Source organism: Saccostrea cucullata, unplaced genomic scaffold (assembly GCF_032062105.1).
Source record: "Saccostrea cucullata isolate Sc308-1 unplaced genomic scaffold, CSIRO_AGI_Scuc_v1 ctg4823, whole genome shotgun sequence".
Lineage (NCBI taxonomy): Eukaryota > Metazoa > Mollusca > Bivalvia > Ostreida > Ostreidae > Saccostrea > Saccostrea cuccullata.
In genome coordinates this window covers 19040-36040 of record NW_026929771.1, presented here as the reverse complement: position 1 = coordinate 36040, position 17001 = coordinate 19040, and the positions used below count along the sequence as shown (strand labels likewise).

General features: G+C 32.9%; 2 protein-coding genes across 3 annotated transcripts; one reads left to right on the top strand and one right to left on the bottom strand.

Moving 5' to 3' along the window:
* Positions 1-460: 460 nt before the first annotated feature.
* On the bottom strand, positions 461-3798 carry LOC134282167 (U6 snRNA-associated Sm-like protein LSm1; the record flags this gene model as incomplete). Its single annotated transcript, XM_062764609.1, has 3 exons — positions 3679-3798; positions 841-909; positions 461-576 (listed from the first exon to the last, which is right to left on the bottom strand). Coding segments are annotated over exons 1-3 (231 nt in total), but the record flags the coding sequence as incomplete, so codon positions are not given.
* A 177-nt stretch (positions 3799-3975) lies between these two features.
* LOC134282166 (uncharacterized) lies at positions 3976-15311 on the top strand. 2 transcript variants are annotated; one of them, XM_062764608.1, is made up of 2 exons: positions 3976-6162; positions 14901-15311. In XM_062764608.1, exons 1-2 carry the CDS (start codon positions 4200-4202, stop codon positions 14924-14926), a joined length of 1989 nt encoding a protein of 662 aa, XP_062620592.1. In that variant the 5' UTR covers positions 3976-4199; the 3' UTR covers positions 14927-15311. The 2 variants fall into 2 exon arrangements, with proteins under 2 accessions (XP_062620592.1, XP_062620591.1); XM_062764607.1 differs by having other exon boundaries at positions 3977-6231.
* The last annotated feature ends 1690 nt before the right edge of the window (positions 15312-17001 follow it).

The following is a 17001-nucleotide window of genomic DNA, read 5'->3' as shown; positions in this document are numbered from 1 at the left end:
TTCGGTAACAAATACACATGTTTTACGGCAATTAAAATCGTGTTATAAAACTATCGATCTAAAGCATAGGTGCATATATGTATAGAAAAAAATCTTTTTTTAATTAATTATTTTTTTTATTTATTTATCTACTGTATATTTATATTAAAGCCCCTGAAATTAAAATTATAAAATAATTTCAAAGCAAGGAAAAGATAAGAGGCATTCCGAATAAATCCTTCATTCAGCATTCACCGTTCACTTTGCGCTCGCGTTCGCGCTCCGTTCGCGTTCTGCGTTCACCGTTCACACATCGTTCACCAAGTTGCGTTCAGCATTCGCACATCGTTCACTCACCGTTCACTCTGCGTTCGTTCACCGTTCAGGTGGGAAAGTAGAACGTTTCAGAGACTGTACGTTACTCTTCCCAAGCAAGTTAAGGTGCTCTGATTAAACATAAAAATAAACAATTAACACTTACAATTTCACCAAGCAACACAACATTTTCTCCCCTCACAACAAAAATGCCTCTTGGAATATCTCCATACTTTTTACCAACATGAATTCTTTCAATGGTGCGATGAAGGACTAAATTTGCTGTAAAAATTAAAGACATTACATTGATAAAACAGGATGAAAAATAGCGAAGTGTATGAGTTTCATGACTATTTGATACATGTAGAATGTCACCTATCCCTAGAAAAAAAAATCAGTACTTTAAACTATTTGAAGAACAAGTGCACAAATGTGTCTTTACACTATTACATTTAGACAAAATAATTAATCATCAATATTCTTTCAAAAATAAATAAAAGAAAGTCAATAATTTTTATGACAGAACTGAATAAGGTTTTGACTTACCAAATTGGTCAATACTTCTGAGATAACCAATCAGTGTTCTTCCATCTCTTAGTACAACAAGAAGTTTCTCTACACAAAAATAAAAGTTAATAATATTAAAGACATTTAGTTTGTCAATAAGCTTTTATGTTTAATTTCTTTTTACCAGTACTTGAGGACTAAGTTATATCTTAGGAAAGAACTTTTTCTAAAGTTCATTACTTATCTGTTTAACTTATCTTGTCTTAGCATATTCCCAAGTTATGTCATAATATTAAGAAAAAATAATCTATGTCTTAGGAAGAACCTACATATACAACCACAATATTTAGTATATTGTGGTTGTATATGCAAGAAATCTTATGGAGAAAGAGAATGTGTTTAGGGAGAGAAATTAAAATCCAATGGACTACTCCTATGTGCATGATTGTGTTCTCAGCATGTTAAAACTGCTTTACTTTGTATGGAATTACTAGGATTTCAAGAATTGACAAAAATGTGTCAAAATTAGTCAAAGGTATATAAAAATGTTTGTTACCAAAACTGGAACTACAAATACATATGTACTTAATGTTGGTTTTATCACGAATTCGCGATTTTGGATTTCCTTATGTTACTGGTACACATGTTGGAATAATTCCCTACCATTTGAAGAGCAAGCTTTGTGAACAGAAAAAAAGCATGCTTTAAATAATAAATATGGTGTCTGTGTTGCAAAACAATGAATATGATTGGACCCATTATCATATGATATATCCATGATGTATGTTTTTATCTACATGTATAGTGCAGAATTTAAAATTTCATTTCCTAACTGACGAGCTGAGAAGTATAGTGGGGAAAAACAAATGTATAACATGTAGGATAATGTGTAAAAATTTTCATCCAATAAACCCCCCATTTGTCCACAAGGCCCTCTACAATATGCCAACATATTTTAACGAGAGGCCCATCTGCCACATCACTCACCTGAGCATATTGGCTAGGAAAAAAAAGCAAAAATCAGTTCAGTATTGAAAAGTTTACAAAGGGGGGACATGAATTTTAAACTACCTGATGATGCTTCCATATCAATATGAAAATGGCTTTGCTTTTTTTGAGCAAAAGACTTTTTTCTATTTATTCATTTGAAAACATTTGACCCCTATTGTGGCCTAGACCTATCCTCGGAGTCGGGAACCCTTATTTGAACAAATTTGATTTTATACTACCTGAGGATGCCTCCTGTCCACATCAATATGACTAATCATGGCTTTTTTGTTCATGAAAAAAAGATTTTTTTTCCTATATAAAACTTTGATCCCCCATTATACCCCCCAGGGTCATGACTTGAACAAACCTGCCCTACCCCTGGGGGTCATGATTTGAACAAACATGAATCGATCTACACTACCTCAGGATGCTTCCATATATGTTTCATCCTTTATGGGCCAGTGGTTCTTGAGAAGAAGATTTTTAAAAGATGCCATTATTTTCTCACTAATTCTTAAGGACAAATGATACAAAGTTACAAACTAATTTTTCTTTGAAAAAGATTTAATATCATGTCACAAGTTTAGAAAAGCAGATGGTAATCTTAGAATTTTTTCTCCTGAGAACTGGAAAATGAAATAGACTTGGAAAATATTAGTAATATTTCAATAAAAAAAATATATATATATAAACAAATCATACTCAGTAAAGGTTTACAGGTGAAAACAAATTTCAGAATATGATACTTTGGTGCTAAAATTGTAATATAAACTTTAACCAGGTGAATTTTGTGAGGAAGAACAAAATGACAAAAAGTTAGCAATATCACATAGGCTGATTTTTACCATTTAGCCTTTCCTAATAAAATTGGCTTGTTACATTTTTCTTAAGTTTATATTACACTTTTAGCACCATGCTAACATATTCTGAAATTTGTTTTCACCTGTAAACCTTTACTGAATGTGATTTGTCTACATTTGTTTTTTTATTGAAATATTACTAATATTTTCGGAGTCTTTATCATTTTCCAGTTCCTAGGAGAAAAAATTCTAAGAACCATCCACTTTTCTAAACTTGTGACATGATATTAAATCTTTTTCAAAGAAAAAATTTGTTTGTATCATCTGTCCTTAATTATCTCTCTTTGAAAAAGGGCATGGTCCTTCATTTGAACAAAACTGAATGGGTTCATATGGGTTCACCTAAGGATACTTCATTGCAAGTTTGGTTGAAATTGGCTCTGGGGTTTTTAAGAATTCAAAAATGTGAAAAGTTTACAGACAGATGCCGGACGAAATGTGATTGAAGGCTCAGGTGAACTAAAAATGAAAATGAACAGAGATGTCAATTGGCTGAGGTGGCATTAGGCCGCGGTCACCAGGGCCCTCTACAATATGCCTATTAAGGTATTAAAGACAATTTTTCCCCCATATAATTTTTTTTATCCTTTTCTTAAATTGTAAATATATACAAATTATTTTTAAGATTTTAATTAGCATCATGTTGTATTTTTTTTTTTTTTTTACAATTTTTATATCAAACTGCCGTAATAAGCGCGTTTGGATTATTTTTAATCTGAAATGTGTATTGTAGAGGCTCCAACTGGAAAATTCAAGCATAAGGCCTTAGAAGAAGATCTGAGGCGATGAGTCAATAAAAAACGGGAAAATCTAACAAAAACAGAGGTTGAAGCGAGGAAGGGGTCCAAAATGGCGTCCTCCCTTGAGTTGTTTTATTATAACTGTAAATTATTTTTTAAAAAATAAATAATTATTACACGCCGGGAGCCAGCCCCCTGTGCCCCCCCCCCCCAACACTGTATGCTGTCAGAATGAATATTTGTCAGTCGTTAGCAATCTTTTCAACCAATAATGTATGATAACATACTATCTATTTCTTCTACTAAGCTAGCTGTTCCTGGAAGGTAATTCATAGCAATATACAACCACTTCTCGGGAAATCATGCTATTCGCAACAAAAACCAGGGTACTCGGTTCGCATTAACTCCTACTTAGTATATTCGATATTTATTTCTAAAACAATAAAATCTTTTAAAGATAAAAATAATATCTTGATTTCTAAAGAAAGCAAAAGATCATCTTATTTCGTATAAATATGCATAATGTTTGTATAATGTAACCTACCTGTACAAACGTAATAAAAGTACGAACTACCATATTAGTTAAAATTGTGACGTATTTCCGGCACTAATGTCAACAACCGAAATAGGCCAAGTGTGTAAGCAGGTACTACACGCGAACCAACATGTCCTGCAAAATAGAGTGCGTTCAGAGAGAACATCTATCAAGAATTAAACAAAGACTTATCCGTCAAACATTGAATGGGATTAATATCTTTTGGAAATGGCTGGAAATTCCTTAAATGGTTAATCGATATCTGCATGGGTGATGGCTGCCAGTAATTCTAGTTCATTGGAAAATGGAACATCAACTGGGACGAATTCTCCGGCGGAGGAAAATACAGCAAAACTGGTGTTTTTGGTTATTTTCATGGTGGTGGGATTATTGGGCAATGTTGTCCTTATTGTAACAATTGGATGCAGTAAAAGACAGCGCACGTCCGCTTTACAGTTATTCTCTCTCAATTTGGCATTTGTGAATTGCTTAGACTGTCTATTTAACATGTCTTTTGCCTTGATAACTGCGATTGGATCAGTTTCATGGAGCAGTGAGGATTTTCTATGTCGTCTGAATTCCTTTTTTATGAACCTCACATGGGTTGAAACCATCCTTGGGTTAATGTTTATGACACTGGATCGGATGATGGCCACTCGACATAGTGATAAATACGAACAATTTCAGAGTATACCACGATTCATCATTATGCTTATATACACTTGGGTACATTCTGTTGCTTTTAGTGTCCCTTTGTTGTTTGGTTCAATAGAAGTTGATGTTCATGAAAATGTAAAACTCTGCATGATGGCAAACAATGTCTCAATCATTTATACTCTTATCATAACACTAGTGTGCTTTTTTATTCCCATCAGTGTATCAATTATTTTCTTTTCCCTTGCAATGAAAGTTACATGTTCTGAGCATGCGAAAAGAAGCCAAAACCAATATTCCAAGGAAGAGTCAGAACCCAAGTTACTAAGGGAACTTAAAGGAGCAAAATACACCGGAATTCTGTTGTTCCTGTGGATAATTTTGGAAGTACCTTATATAAGTTCACAGTTAATTCGAATGTTCCGTTATAGTGAAGATTTAAACATTAACAGTAGTTTTGAAATACCAAACAGTTACACTGTTGATGTTAGTTTGGTATGGTTCAGATTTGGTTTTGTTATCATCTTGCCAATTTTGGCACTTTTTTGCAAAAAAGAACTTTGGCAACTATTTAAAAATATAATTTTATGTAGAAAATCTAATCTAATTGTGGACTTGGAGATTAAAGTTGAGAACCCTCCACGTCATGAAAAGTTAGAACTGAAATACACTGATGATAAGAAACAAGGAAAAGAGGAGAAGATGAAAGAATCATTTGTACATAACTCAGGTTTCCAAGTTCCTGTTCTCTTTGCTACTTCTCAAGGTGTTCATATCCAGACTGGTTCAGATGAAGAATCAGATTATGATGATATTAAGATCCGTGGCCGAAAGTGTGATGTTCTGGGATCACAGGGAAATCTCCAAGGATTTGAGTATGAAACAAGTGATTATGACTCTAGTAATGAGCTGGATCCTTTTTCAATTTCTCACCCAATCTCTGCAAAGAAGTCGGAAGAGATTCATCCAAGTCTGCAGAAGCGCAGCAGTTCTCAACCAGAGGTCCGGAAAACAACTAAATCCGAGAAAAGAAACGTAACAGTCTCCAAAGTGTCCATTGCTTCTACAGCAGCTGCTGACTCAGGACTTGAAATGAGCTGCAACATTGCAACAAAATGTCCAAGAAACAAAGACCAAGACTTAGCAACATGTTCTAAAAATCTACAATCAGTAAATGATACTGACAGCAGTGAAAATGGTAAAATAAAACCATTTAATGATACAAACTTTGAAACTTTCTCAGTTTTACATGTAAATCAACAAAATCCTCAAGAAACACTCGATGAAGGATTGCTCAAGAATACTGATAATGTAGAAGTCAACGATTCATACCTGAAAGATTGCTCAAGAATAGAAAACAGGAACCTGACAATGAAAAAACCTTTTAAGCTAGAACCACTTCAGAGTCCACTGAAACAGAAAGAGAATTTAAAAGAAAAACAATCAGGTGAATGTGGGCCAGAGATTGGAAGACATCAGTTATATCTCAAGTTACCAAGAGTGGAATCTGAAAAGAAGGAAAGTCAAGAAACCGTGAAAGAGGATTCTGGGAGCAGTCTGGAGGTCATGACCCCAAGTGGCTGTAAGCTGGTGGATGTTGCAGACGATTTTCGAAAAGTTCTTAATGAGAATCAATGAAAGCATAATTGGGGTGAGATAATTTGTTTTATAATCTGGATTACTCTGGAAGACATAACTTCTTTGAATAAGTCTGTTAGTATATTTTGTACAAGACTACAGGTTGTAAGTTTGTTTTATAGCTTGTTCATTTATCATGCACAGGTTGTACAGGATGTAAGCTTGCACCAAGGATATTTTGACATTTTTAAGCTCATCTGAGCTGAAGGCTCAAGTGGGCTTTTGTGATAAGATTTGTATTCCACATCTGTCTGTCCATCTCTTTGTAAAATTTGCACATTTTTATTTCTTAATGAAGGATATGGAGATAACGAACAGTTTTCAATATCAAAGTACATAAAACATTATAAAATAGGAGCTAGCAGAGCAATGACGGACCTCCGAAATATCAGAGGTGGGATCAGGTGCCATGGAGGAGTGAGCATCCCCTGCTGACTGGTCACACCCACTGTGTGCTCCTTGTCATGATCAGGAATTAACGGGAAAATCCTTCATCAATTCAGTGTATAAATAATGGACTAACAATTAGTATGAAAAACATCAGTCAGCATTTGACTCAATGATAAATTGTATTTGCTGACAAGGTCATTGTATTAACCATAGATGATTGATTGTTATTGTTTAACGCCGGATCGGCAATATTTCAGCCATATTTCGGCGGTGAAATTGTTGCCTTTTTACACTTGCAAAACAATTCTGCCTGCATATATATACATGGTCTTAATTTGTCCAGTCGCAGTTCTTTTGAAGAAATTGTGCTTTATTCTTTGAATTCGCTACATTTTAAATTCGCCCAACTCAGGGTAGGGGGAAAGGTGCAAAAATAAAATGGGGATGAAAATTTCCCTGTAGGTTGTATGGATGCATCCCCAGGTAACGTAGATTAAAGTATGTAGATTCAAGATTTAAATCTTGACCTCCAGGGAGAAGGGTGGTGTGGCTACACTTAACAATCAAAGTAATACATTGGAAATATATGGGACAGTATTACTGTAGATTCCTTATTTTTTGTGAGTTCTTATTATGGCGAATGGGCTCTTCAACATCAAATCGCAAGAATTATAATTTGCAATCGACAGTTGATCAAGAAATTTTACGTAAATTAATTTCAGCACCAAAAGATAAAGACCAGTAATTTAATTTGTGTGTGGTGCTTCTCGCGAAATTTGGAAATAATTAAGTTCATGCATAAATTTAAGAAACTACAGTAACATTTTCTTTTAATGATAATGTTTCTTAATTATCGAGTTAATGTTAAAAAATGCACATATCCTAATTCTTTGTTGTACAGTGAAGCATTGGGAAAGCCAATTTAGATATGGCCTAATTCTACAAGGAAATGAATTCAGTAAAAGTACATACATGTATGATGAAAAAGTTGAAACAACTAAATTCCTTTCATTTTAAAGATATCTAAAAACAGAGTGCTGTTTTTGGAGTGGGATCAACATCCCCATTTAGCCCCTCTCTTGAATTTAAACCATATCTGTAGTTCATGCAGTTTGTACATTTATGTATGAACAGCAGGTTTAAGGGGGATGTACAAGCCAATTGGATCTTGACTGGTGTGAAATAAGAAATGCCAAGAATGCGCTTAATACTCGTCTTAACTAGCCCAAAGTTACTCAAAGTGTTAATGCACTAGTTACCTACTGTTAGAGACCAAAATTAGTAAATAATTAAGTTTACTTTGTTTTAATTAGGAGGAAATTAATCATGGCAGAACTGCGCAGCTACAGCATTCACGAGATGAAAAATGCATTGAAAATGGTGTTAGTTTGATTCATTGATAATATGGCTACAACCATTTGTTTCGCTTTTTTCTTGTCATTATCTAAATTTCTTGAAAATTTGATTTTTCATATGTGTGTCTTCCTTTAGGCCATGTGTTTATTTCGTCCGCCATTCCTCTGTCACATAGAGTTCGAATAACATTGATTTTAGAATAAATGCGACCATAATAACATCAAGACAAGAAATTACTAAGTAATAATCATTAGGTAATATTACTTACTACCTTTATTTGTTTCATCGCTTCGTCTGATTAATGAAAAAACGCGATTTTAACCCCACTCTAGCAAATCGGGAAAAACTGTTCTGTTCATAGCTCGAGTTTCCTAGCTAATATTATTACACCGAGCACGTGTTTGACATGTGCATATATCTGCTGTGAATAGATGCGTTTATTACCATGATTATATTTAATTTTTCGTGGAACAAGTCTTGATAATTTGTTGGTTCCTTTAAAACTCAAGAAAAAAGCTAAAAAATGCCCTAAACATATGAGTTTACGTCGGGTCTTTTTTCTGTGGCGAAAGAAGTTATTTTGAAATGGGGCACTGCAAGGAGGATGCTTAGCATTTAATTTGAAAATGTTAAACAATATGCGGTGCCTGAAAAACAAATTGCAATTACATGTCTTACATTCGAAAAGTTGGTTCATATGTCTATTTTGTTTAGCAGTTGGATAGAAAAAATAGGCAGTTTAAGTATTTCCTTCAGGCACCTCACATAAATAGCTTGAGTGTTTGCAATGACCAACACATTGTATGGACAAATGTTTGGACATAAAAACGCATCATGTCTCATTATGTTGACTACGTTGTAAGCTCTCGCTCATTGAACATATGAAGCTTGATAAAATATATTGAGTTGTTTCTTTGAAATTTAGAAGCAATCACAATGTTTGCAAACAAAGGTCCATTGCATATGCTATGTCTATCATCGCAAAAAAAATGAGAGACTACCCCCCCCCCCTTTCCGAAAATCCTATGTTCTTTTTTCAAAATAGTGCCAGAGATTAAAACAATTTGCATCACAAAGTATGTGATGGAACATGTACTAGCCTTATAAGACCATTCGTTATAAAAAATATTTGGTTGCCATCTCTCCCGATCTAGAAATGGTCCGATTCAATTTTATTTTACATCCAATTACAGGATATTTTTTTCTTCCGTTAACAAATATGTTTACATTTTTAAAAAAAATTTTTTCTCACCATAAATACGAACCCAATAATTTTCCCTGAGTTGGGAGGTCTACCAAACGTCATTTTAAAGATGGTATAAAATATTTAATTATCTTGATTTTTTTCTCTACTCTGTAAAATTGTAATTTTGACAAAATGGGCAAATAAAGAAAAAATATTATTTATTAAATCTCCTTACCCACTCTGAATGATTCTATTCCTTTTCAAATTTTGCTCCGCTGTAATGAAAACTGTAAATGTTTATTTGACAGAGTACTAGTATTTGGGGGGGGGGTGATCAAAAGTAAACTATATAATAGGTATTTGATAGTTATATTATTGCTGAAATATTCAAGTATTTTTCAAAGTGTAAATTGGAGACCTTTGATAGCATATTACTTAATTAAAAAAAAACCCTTTTCAAACTTGCTTTCACCGGGCAACATAACAAGTATCATATTCAACCACCTGCCTTCCTTCACTAAAACGATCTATCCAATCATTGATTGAATTACATGTATTAGGAAGTCATTTGTCTTAATAAACCATGAACAAATTCTTATACGTTACTTCAAAGGCATTTTTAAGATATACCTTAAATATTTTAGTCGTTTGTTGAATGAGTTCCACTGAGACAACCATTTTTTGTCACAAGTACCTGCATAATGACTTCATTTTCACATTGTGAGCAAAACTTTATTCACCATATGCTATTTATAGAACTTGAGTGTGCACCCAGTTTGTTTCTAATCTAAATTGTGGTTTTGTAGGTATAGAGATAGTTCGAGAACTTTTTGATTGCCCCTCGTACTAGTAGATACTAACACAAGGTTTTTCTTATCAATTTTATGTGTTTATTAACTTTGTGTTTCATTGGTGATAATTAAACTTTTGATAGATATTATAAGTTATCTGCGGCAAACTTAATTTTAAACTTTGATGGTGCTCATTTTTCCTTACCTGGAATCAAAGAGTTTATTTCAATACGTACACTATTTAACAACTGTTAGATAATAATACTAAATAAATTGCTTCAAGTCACACTATAACACAATTCCTCTTTTAAAAGTGTTCATATGCATTTGAAATATTTTGCAACTGTAATTCTCTTCTACATTTAAAGATTGTTATGTCCCTCCATATTAAGAAGAGGTCTGGAAAACAAAATTCTGTGCTAAAAATAGATCACGTGCTGCTATCAATGAACTACTTTCAGGGTTCTTTACACTCTTTTTGAAGACAACGATACCTTGTTTTGAACTTAAAATTATCATTTAAAAGTGCAAAATTTAGACATTTTCTCAACAAATGGTTGTAGAGAGAAGATTAATGCACACTTTGCGTATTTTTTTGGATTTTTTAAGGCTCTGCTGAATTCTGTAGCTGCGCAGTTCTAAGGAGCATATCAAAAGCATTTTTCTGCAAAAGTAGAGATTATATATGCACAACATGCATTCAGTTATGCATATTTATTGTATTTTTATCATAAGGGTTTAAAATTTGATCAAAATATAATGTACTTTAGCCATTTGAAGAAATGTTTACATTTTGTTCTCACTGCACTAAAGGTGGCCGTACATCCCCCTTAATATGGTTTATCCCACATATAGCAACATATTGCAAGAAATTGGCTTATTCATAATGCATGATGGCCAGGGTTATTAAAGGGCACAATGTTAATAAGGTTCAGTTAATATGGCAAACACCTTTAGATATCAAAGGCTATCCATGATTTCAAAATCAATACCTGCCAGTCAATTAATGAAATATTATAAGAGCCAGACCACAATACTGTAATTAATATATATTCCTGAAGAAAATTAAGGAATGTACGAATTATGTACAACTCAAAATCAATATACTTGTTCCAGTGTATATCAGTGGCGGATTTAAGAGGGTTGCACACCTGCCCCCCCCCCCCCCCCCAAATTGTCAAAGTTAGCGTAAAACATAGTTTCCTCAAGAAAATGTATAAAATGTCTACTCGGTAGACCTCCTTTTTACCCTAAAAAAATCTTTAGAATCCAGGAGTCTCCAGGGGCCCCCCACCAAGGCTTTGCCCTGGACCCACTTGGGGCCTCAATGCAGCCCCCAGACCCCCTGCCTACTTCTTGCGTCCCCCCCAACATCAATTCCTGGATCCACACCTGTATAACAGTATATATACATGTACCCATCAAATGAACCAGATTGGAAATTTCTTTAATTGGTTTCTAAGTTTGAAGATTGTTAATCTGAGTGGGTGAGAAAAGCATATTGCACAGCTTTATCAAATGACATGTAGCTACCTTGTCAAATAATGAGGCATTGGTATATTGTGTCAACTTGTGTATATAGTTATCAGGTGATAATTAATGAATTCAGCACTTGGGAGAATTTTGAATGTTAATAGAGATTTATAATATGAGCATTGAGGTTATTACTGGGTAAGCAATATATATTGCATGTATATAGGCAATGATATAGAGTCACGTTAATACTTAATTGCCTCAGAAACATTTATGTACACCATTTCTTTTCTTATTTCATTATTACTAGCTACTTATATGCAATATATTCAATTTTTACCAATTTGAAAAAAAAACATTTAAACAAAGAAGTCTGATATCTAAAACAAGAAGCCCATGGGCCTTATAGGTCACCTGAGCATCATGTAACAACTTTCCAACCATTACATTTAGTTCATATGTTTTAAATCAGAGGCCAATTGCCATTCACAATTTTGAAAGAGGCACCAATGCTCATAATAACAATATACTTAGTAAGCTTAGTCTGGTTACTAAATACCCAAAGGCAGAGGAGGAGAACAAATAATTCATTTCAACTAATCAGTAATATTTAGCAATAATCAGTGCATGAAGTGCCCCCACCCCACAGGAACCCCTGACCTTGGATCCAGAATTTCACAATTTTGGAAATTGCACTGTGGCAATTAACGCACTTTGAAAAAATTAAGCACTTTGAAAAAAATTTTCAAAATGCGTTAAAATTGGGACAAAATCAACGCACTTTGAAAAAAAATTTCAAAGTACGTTAAATTTTGGACATACTCAACGCACTTTGAAAAAATTTTTCAATGTGCGTTAAGAGTTTACATCAATATATTTTACCATGGAGACACTTAACGCACTTTGAAAAAAAATATGTGAAAACAAAAGTTCTGGAGTTAGATGTTAATAATGGAAAAATTCTATTTCATTGTTATTTATCTTTCAAAAGAACTCATAAATTGATTTACTCCCATCGAGAACAGGAGAAGACGGATAGAAGAACTCTCAGCCTATAACTCTTTCTCTTCAATGCACAGGCATCGGTAACAAATAAAATGGGGAGGGGAGTAATAAACCGAAAAAAGGGTAAGCCACATTTTCAATGCCTATATAATGTATATCTTTCCAAAATAAGTGGGGCTAAGCCCCCTTCCCCTTGCCCTTCACCCAGTTTCGATGCATATGCTATACCTAAACAATGGATATGTATTTATATTACCGGTGTGGCGTTGAAAATTATCAGTAATTGAATTTAACTTAAAACAGATGAAAACTAGAAATGTTTAAGTACAGTAAAAGTATGAAAAAGAATTTTCATAATCTTGAAAAATCATTTCCCCTTTTTCTTAAGATTAATGCTATGCTTTAAGTCGTTCACTTTTAGCCCCCTACCTGCACACACACACATTTACTTATTACAGACTAGGACATTTAAAAAGAAATGAAATAATGATATTAAACAATCATCTCTCTATATTTTTTTTTTATAAACAATCATCTCTCTATATTTTTTTCTAAAAGACCCATTTTCCTTTTATAATATTTTTAAAAACCTAAAAATATTTAAAACGTCAATATTTCAGGTCCTGAAGTGACCTTATCACCAAAAAGTTATCCAACCAGGGTCAATTATTTATCATACCGATTATTTGTAAGCATATTGATTAAGACATTTTTTCAAAGTGCGTTAATATGGTCGATATTAACATACTTTGAAAAGAAATAAAATTTTTTCAAAGTGCGTTAACTTGGTCCCAAATTTAACGCACTTTGAAAAAAAATTTTCATAGTGCGTAATTTTTCAAAGTGCGTTGTAACATGCATTGCACCCTTGCTCATCATAATTGTTTGACTAATACTAAGATTTCAAAGCATTCCTTTATTTTCGGTATATAATTAGAGCCCCCCCTCCACTATGGTACCCCTGTCCCAGGGGCCATAAAATGCATAATTCTGGAAGGATTGCTGCTCATCTTAGGCTATTAAGGTATTTTACCTGCTTAATTCCCAGGAGCAAAGAAGAAAATTTTCAAAGAATTAATGCATTTTCACTATATAATTTAGATAGCTGCACCCTAACACCAGAACCTCTGACCCTGAGGCCATGAAATTCACAATTTTTTGGAAGAGGCTCTTTTACTCATCATAACTATACATTAAGTTTTTTTTTTATTTAATGCCCAGGAGCAGAAAAGAAGATTTTCAAAGAAATAATCACTATGCACTCTATATAGCTTGATTCGCTCTGTCACTAGAACTCGCGTACTTGACCCTGGGGCCATGAATTTCACAATTTTGGTAGAGGACTCAATTCTTATTACAATCAAACCATGCAAAAATTTGACTGCTTGATATCCAGGAGTAAAGAGGAAGAAATTTAAGGAATGCATCAGTTTTAGTGGTTTTGGCCCCATCCCTCAGGCCCAGGGGGGAGGGGGCGGGGGGCAAAGACCATGAAATTCACAATTTTTGTTCCTTTTAACCCGTATATATAACATATATGTAATAATATATAACCCATATAAATAGATGCTTTATGCAAAAATTGCTTGAGCGGTTGCAGAGAAGAAACTGAAAATGTTCAAATGTTAACTTACAATGAACAGTGCGATGATGGAGGAAAACACGAAGGTCCCCTGAGTTTACTCGGGTGACCAAATAAAATTTACATATTAAATGAATAAAAGAAATATACGTTATATGTATACAATCACTTAGAACTCTTATTTCTTTGGTATTTTGTGGTTGCTAAACTGTGTTTATTAAACTTTTTTTTTAAATTTGAAGACTTGAAGACAATGAATTATTTTTTATTTTATAAGATATAATAATAACAATAAGCACATTCAATATTCTTGTTTCATTAAATGCATTCTTGAATGAATAAAATGTCAGCTATAAGTGTTTAATACTATGATCTAGTATCTTATCTCCCGGGTGTCGGGTTTGCCTGTTCTGTAATTTATAATATATCTATATTTTATAGAAGAAATTTCTGCATTGTGAAATCACATATTTTTTGTTCTGAATTATGCACACATTCATGACACAGCGAGTTCACATTTAAAGTATGACACTGCCATTTAAATTAATGAGCTGTGAAGGTTATATTAAAACACATATAAACCTACTGAATATTGACTCGGATTGATTCCATGAATTTGTTGTAAAATGTGTCTGTCAAAGAAACTGCAACCAAATCTCCAAAGCTTATATCAAGTGACAGTTATTTCTATTATTAGATGTAATGTTTAGATATATCACTTTTAACTAAATCTGAGATAATGAACATTAATTATTCTAATGACATCAAGTGCAGTATAGAACAACAACTTTTTTGCAGAAATTTTGCAAGTATTGTTTCTTTTTTATGTTTACATTTTTAAAAAATTGCATTATTATTTCTCTCCAGGTTTTGATATTTTCTCTAATTTTTCTTTTCAGGTGTTATTAGTTGGCAGAGACAATAAATCCCAAATGAGTGCTAGAATTGAAGTGTTATAACTGCCTTATCATCACAACCACAACAGCTAGAGGCTGGGGTTAGAGACCTGTACTAGGCATAATGTCATCTCATCTTTATTTTCGACTCAACTGCTGCTGAACGTTATTTCTCCACTGGAATGAGGTTGGAGTACAAATTTCATCCCCCTACCTGTGATCTATTTTGATTAAGAAAAGGAGGAATAACTGCTTTGTTTTATATAGCAGTGTCTAAGATAATTAGGTTAATGTATTGGGTATCCGTCCATGATACTAGACCTGGTGCAATAGTATACATGTATTTATATATTTTTCATATTTTTGACTCATTATCCTCACGATGACTGTGATAGATGAGACTAATTAATTAATTTGTGTAGTTATTGTGACATATCATTTTGTAATAGAAATAATAATGATTGATGTTTAACTGAAAAAGTTTTTTTTTTTTTTCAATTATATGATAATTAGAGAAAATTCATTTTTTTTCTCTTTTTTGACAAAAGGATCATGGCTGCAGGCACTATAAATCCTGTACATTTTGTTTGTTATATGTTTTTTGTAATTTTTTATGTTTTTAGTTTTTTATGTTTTTTGTATAGATATCGATTGTACAGAAGAGCACAAAGCCATGAGTAAGCACAGCTCAACGCACTTTTTAAACTTGCATGGTTTTTCGCACAAATTAAGGTCACATTTTCTTGCATTAAAACTTTAAATTAACAAGCCTGAGTACAAGACATAACCCTTATATTATTATATATTTTAATATGTTGAAGGTGCATATTCTCTAAAATCATTATATCTTAAGTTTTAAAACTCCATTTTTTAAAAAGGTAATTTGTTTATAAATTGCATGATGTTACATGTGTATGATTCTACCATAGGTATTTGTAGATTAATTAATCGAGTTTTCTTTGATACTGTTTTAATAGTTGAAATGTTCATATTGACTTCTTACAGATGGGTTTTTTTCTCAGGACTTTGCACATTTTCCATACTTGTCTTGGGTTTGTCGAAATACAGCACCGAAAAATGACAAAACGGCATATAGAAATCATGTAAGATAGGATAATAAAGTATTGTTTATCTTTCAACCTAGTATAGTGTTAGTATTGAAAGGAAAATTCTTTTATATTTATGGTCTGAAACTTTGACTTTTTGCGTTGGAAGGTATCTTTCATCTTGCTAGAATTCAGAAAGTTAACCTGAAAAAATTTCTTCTTTTTAACATGGAAAGAAGTCAAACAGATGAGAAATACTTCTATCATCTTGCCACTTAGTGTCATATTCAGGTACAGAAAATACAGAAGTTACATGAACTGCACTGTTTCTGTATTAAGCTTGGGCAAATGTATGCTTTAAAATGAATGGATACAAAAACGGCTGCAATTGATGAAAAACCATGAAAAAAAACATTTGGGAACTGCCATATTCCATCATCCAAGAGTATATAAAAATCTTACCAATTATTATGTTTGCATTCTGTTTAAAATAATTGAATAAGATCAAAATTAAGTTATAAATTACTTTTAGAATATATTTTGTTGTCACGTTACACAATTTTGCATTATACGAATGTGACCTTAATTTGTTGGAAAAAAAAATGTGAGTGTAAAAACTGCGTTGAGCTGTATAGATACAGGTTTGTTCAAATCATGACACTCAATTGGGATAAGGTCAGGCTATAATAGGAGATCAAATTTTTATATTGAAATTTAGTATGTAGATAATTCTTCTTTTAGATATATTAAAGCATTGGCAGGTAGTTTTGAATCAAGTTTGTTCAGATCAGGATCGATCCTCAAGTTGAGGTTACAATAATTAAAAAGATTAATATTTTATAGGAGAATCAAAGGAAAAAAAATATCTCCAAGAGAAGCAATATCATACTGAAATAGATTATAAAGCAAAACATTCATATGTTATATGTATGATATATAATTATACTTTAAAACTTATGGGCCTTTGAGGTTTGGGGTCAAGGCAAAGTCAGCAATTCAAATATACATAATGTATATTGTACAGGAAAACAGCATGGCCATGTTAAATTGTCAATCAT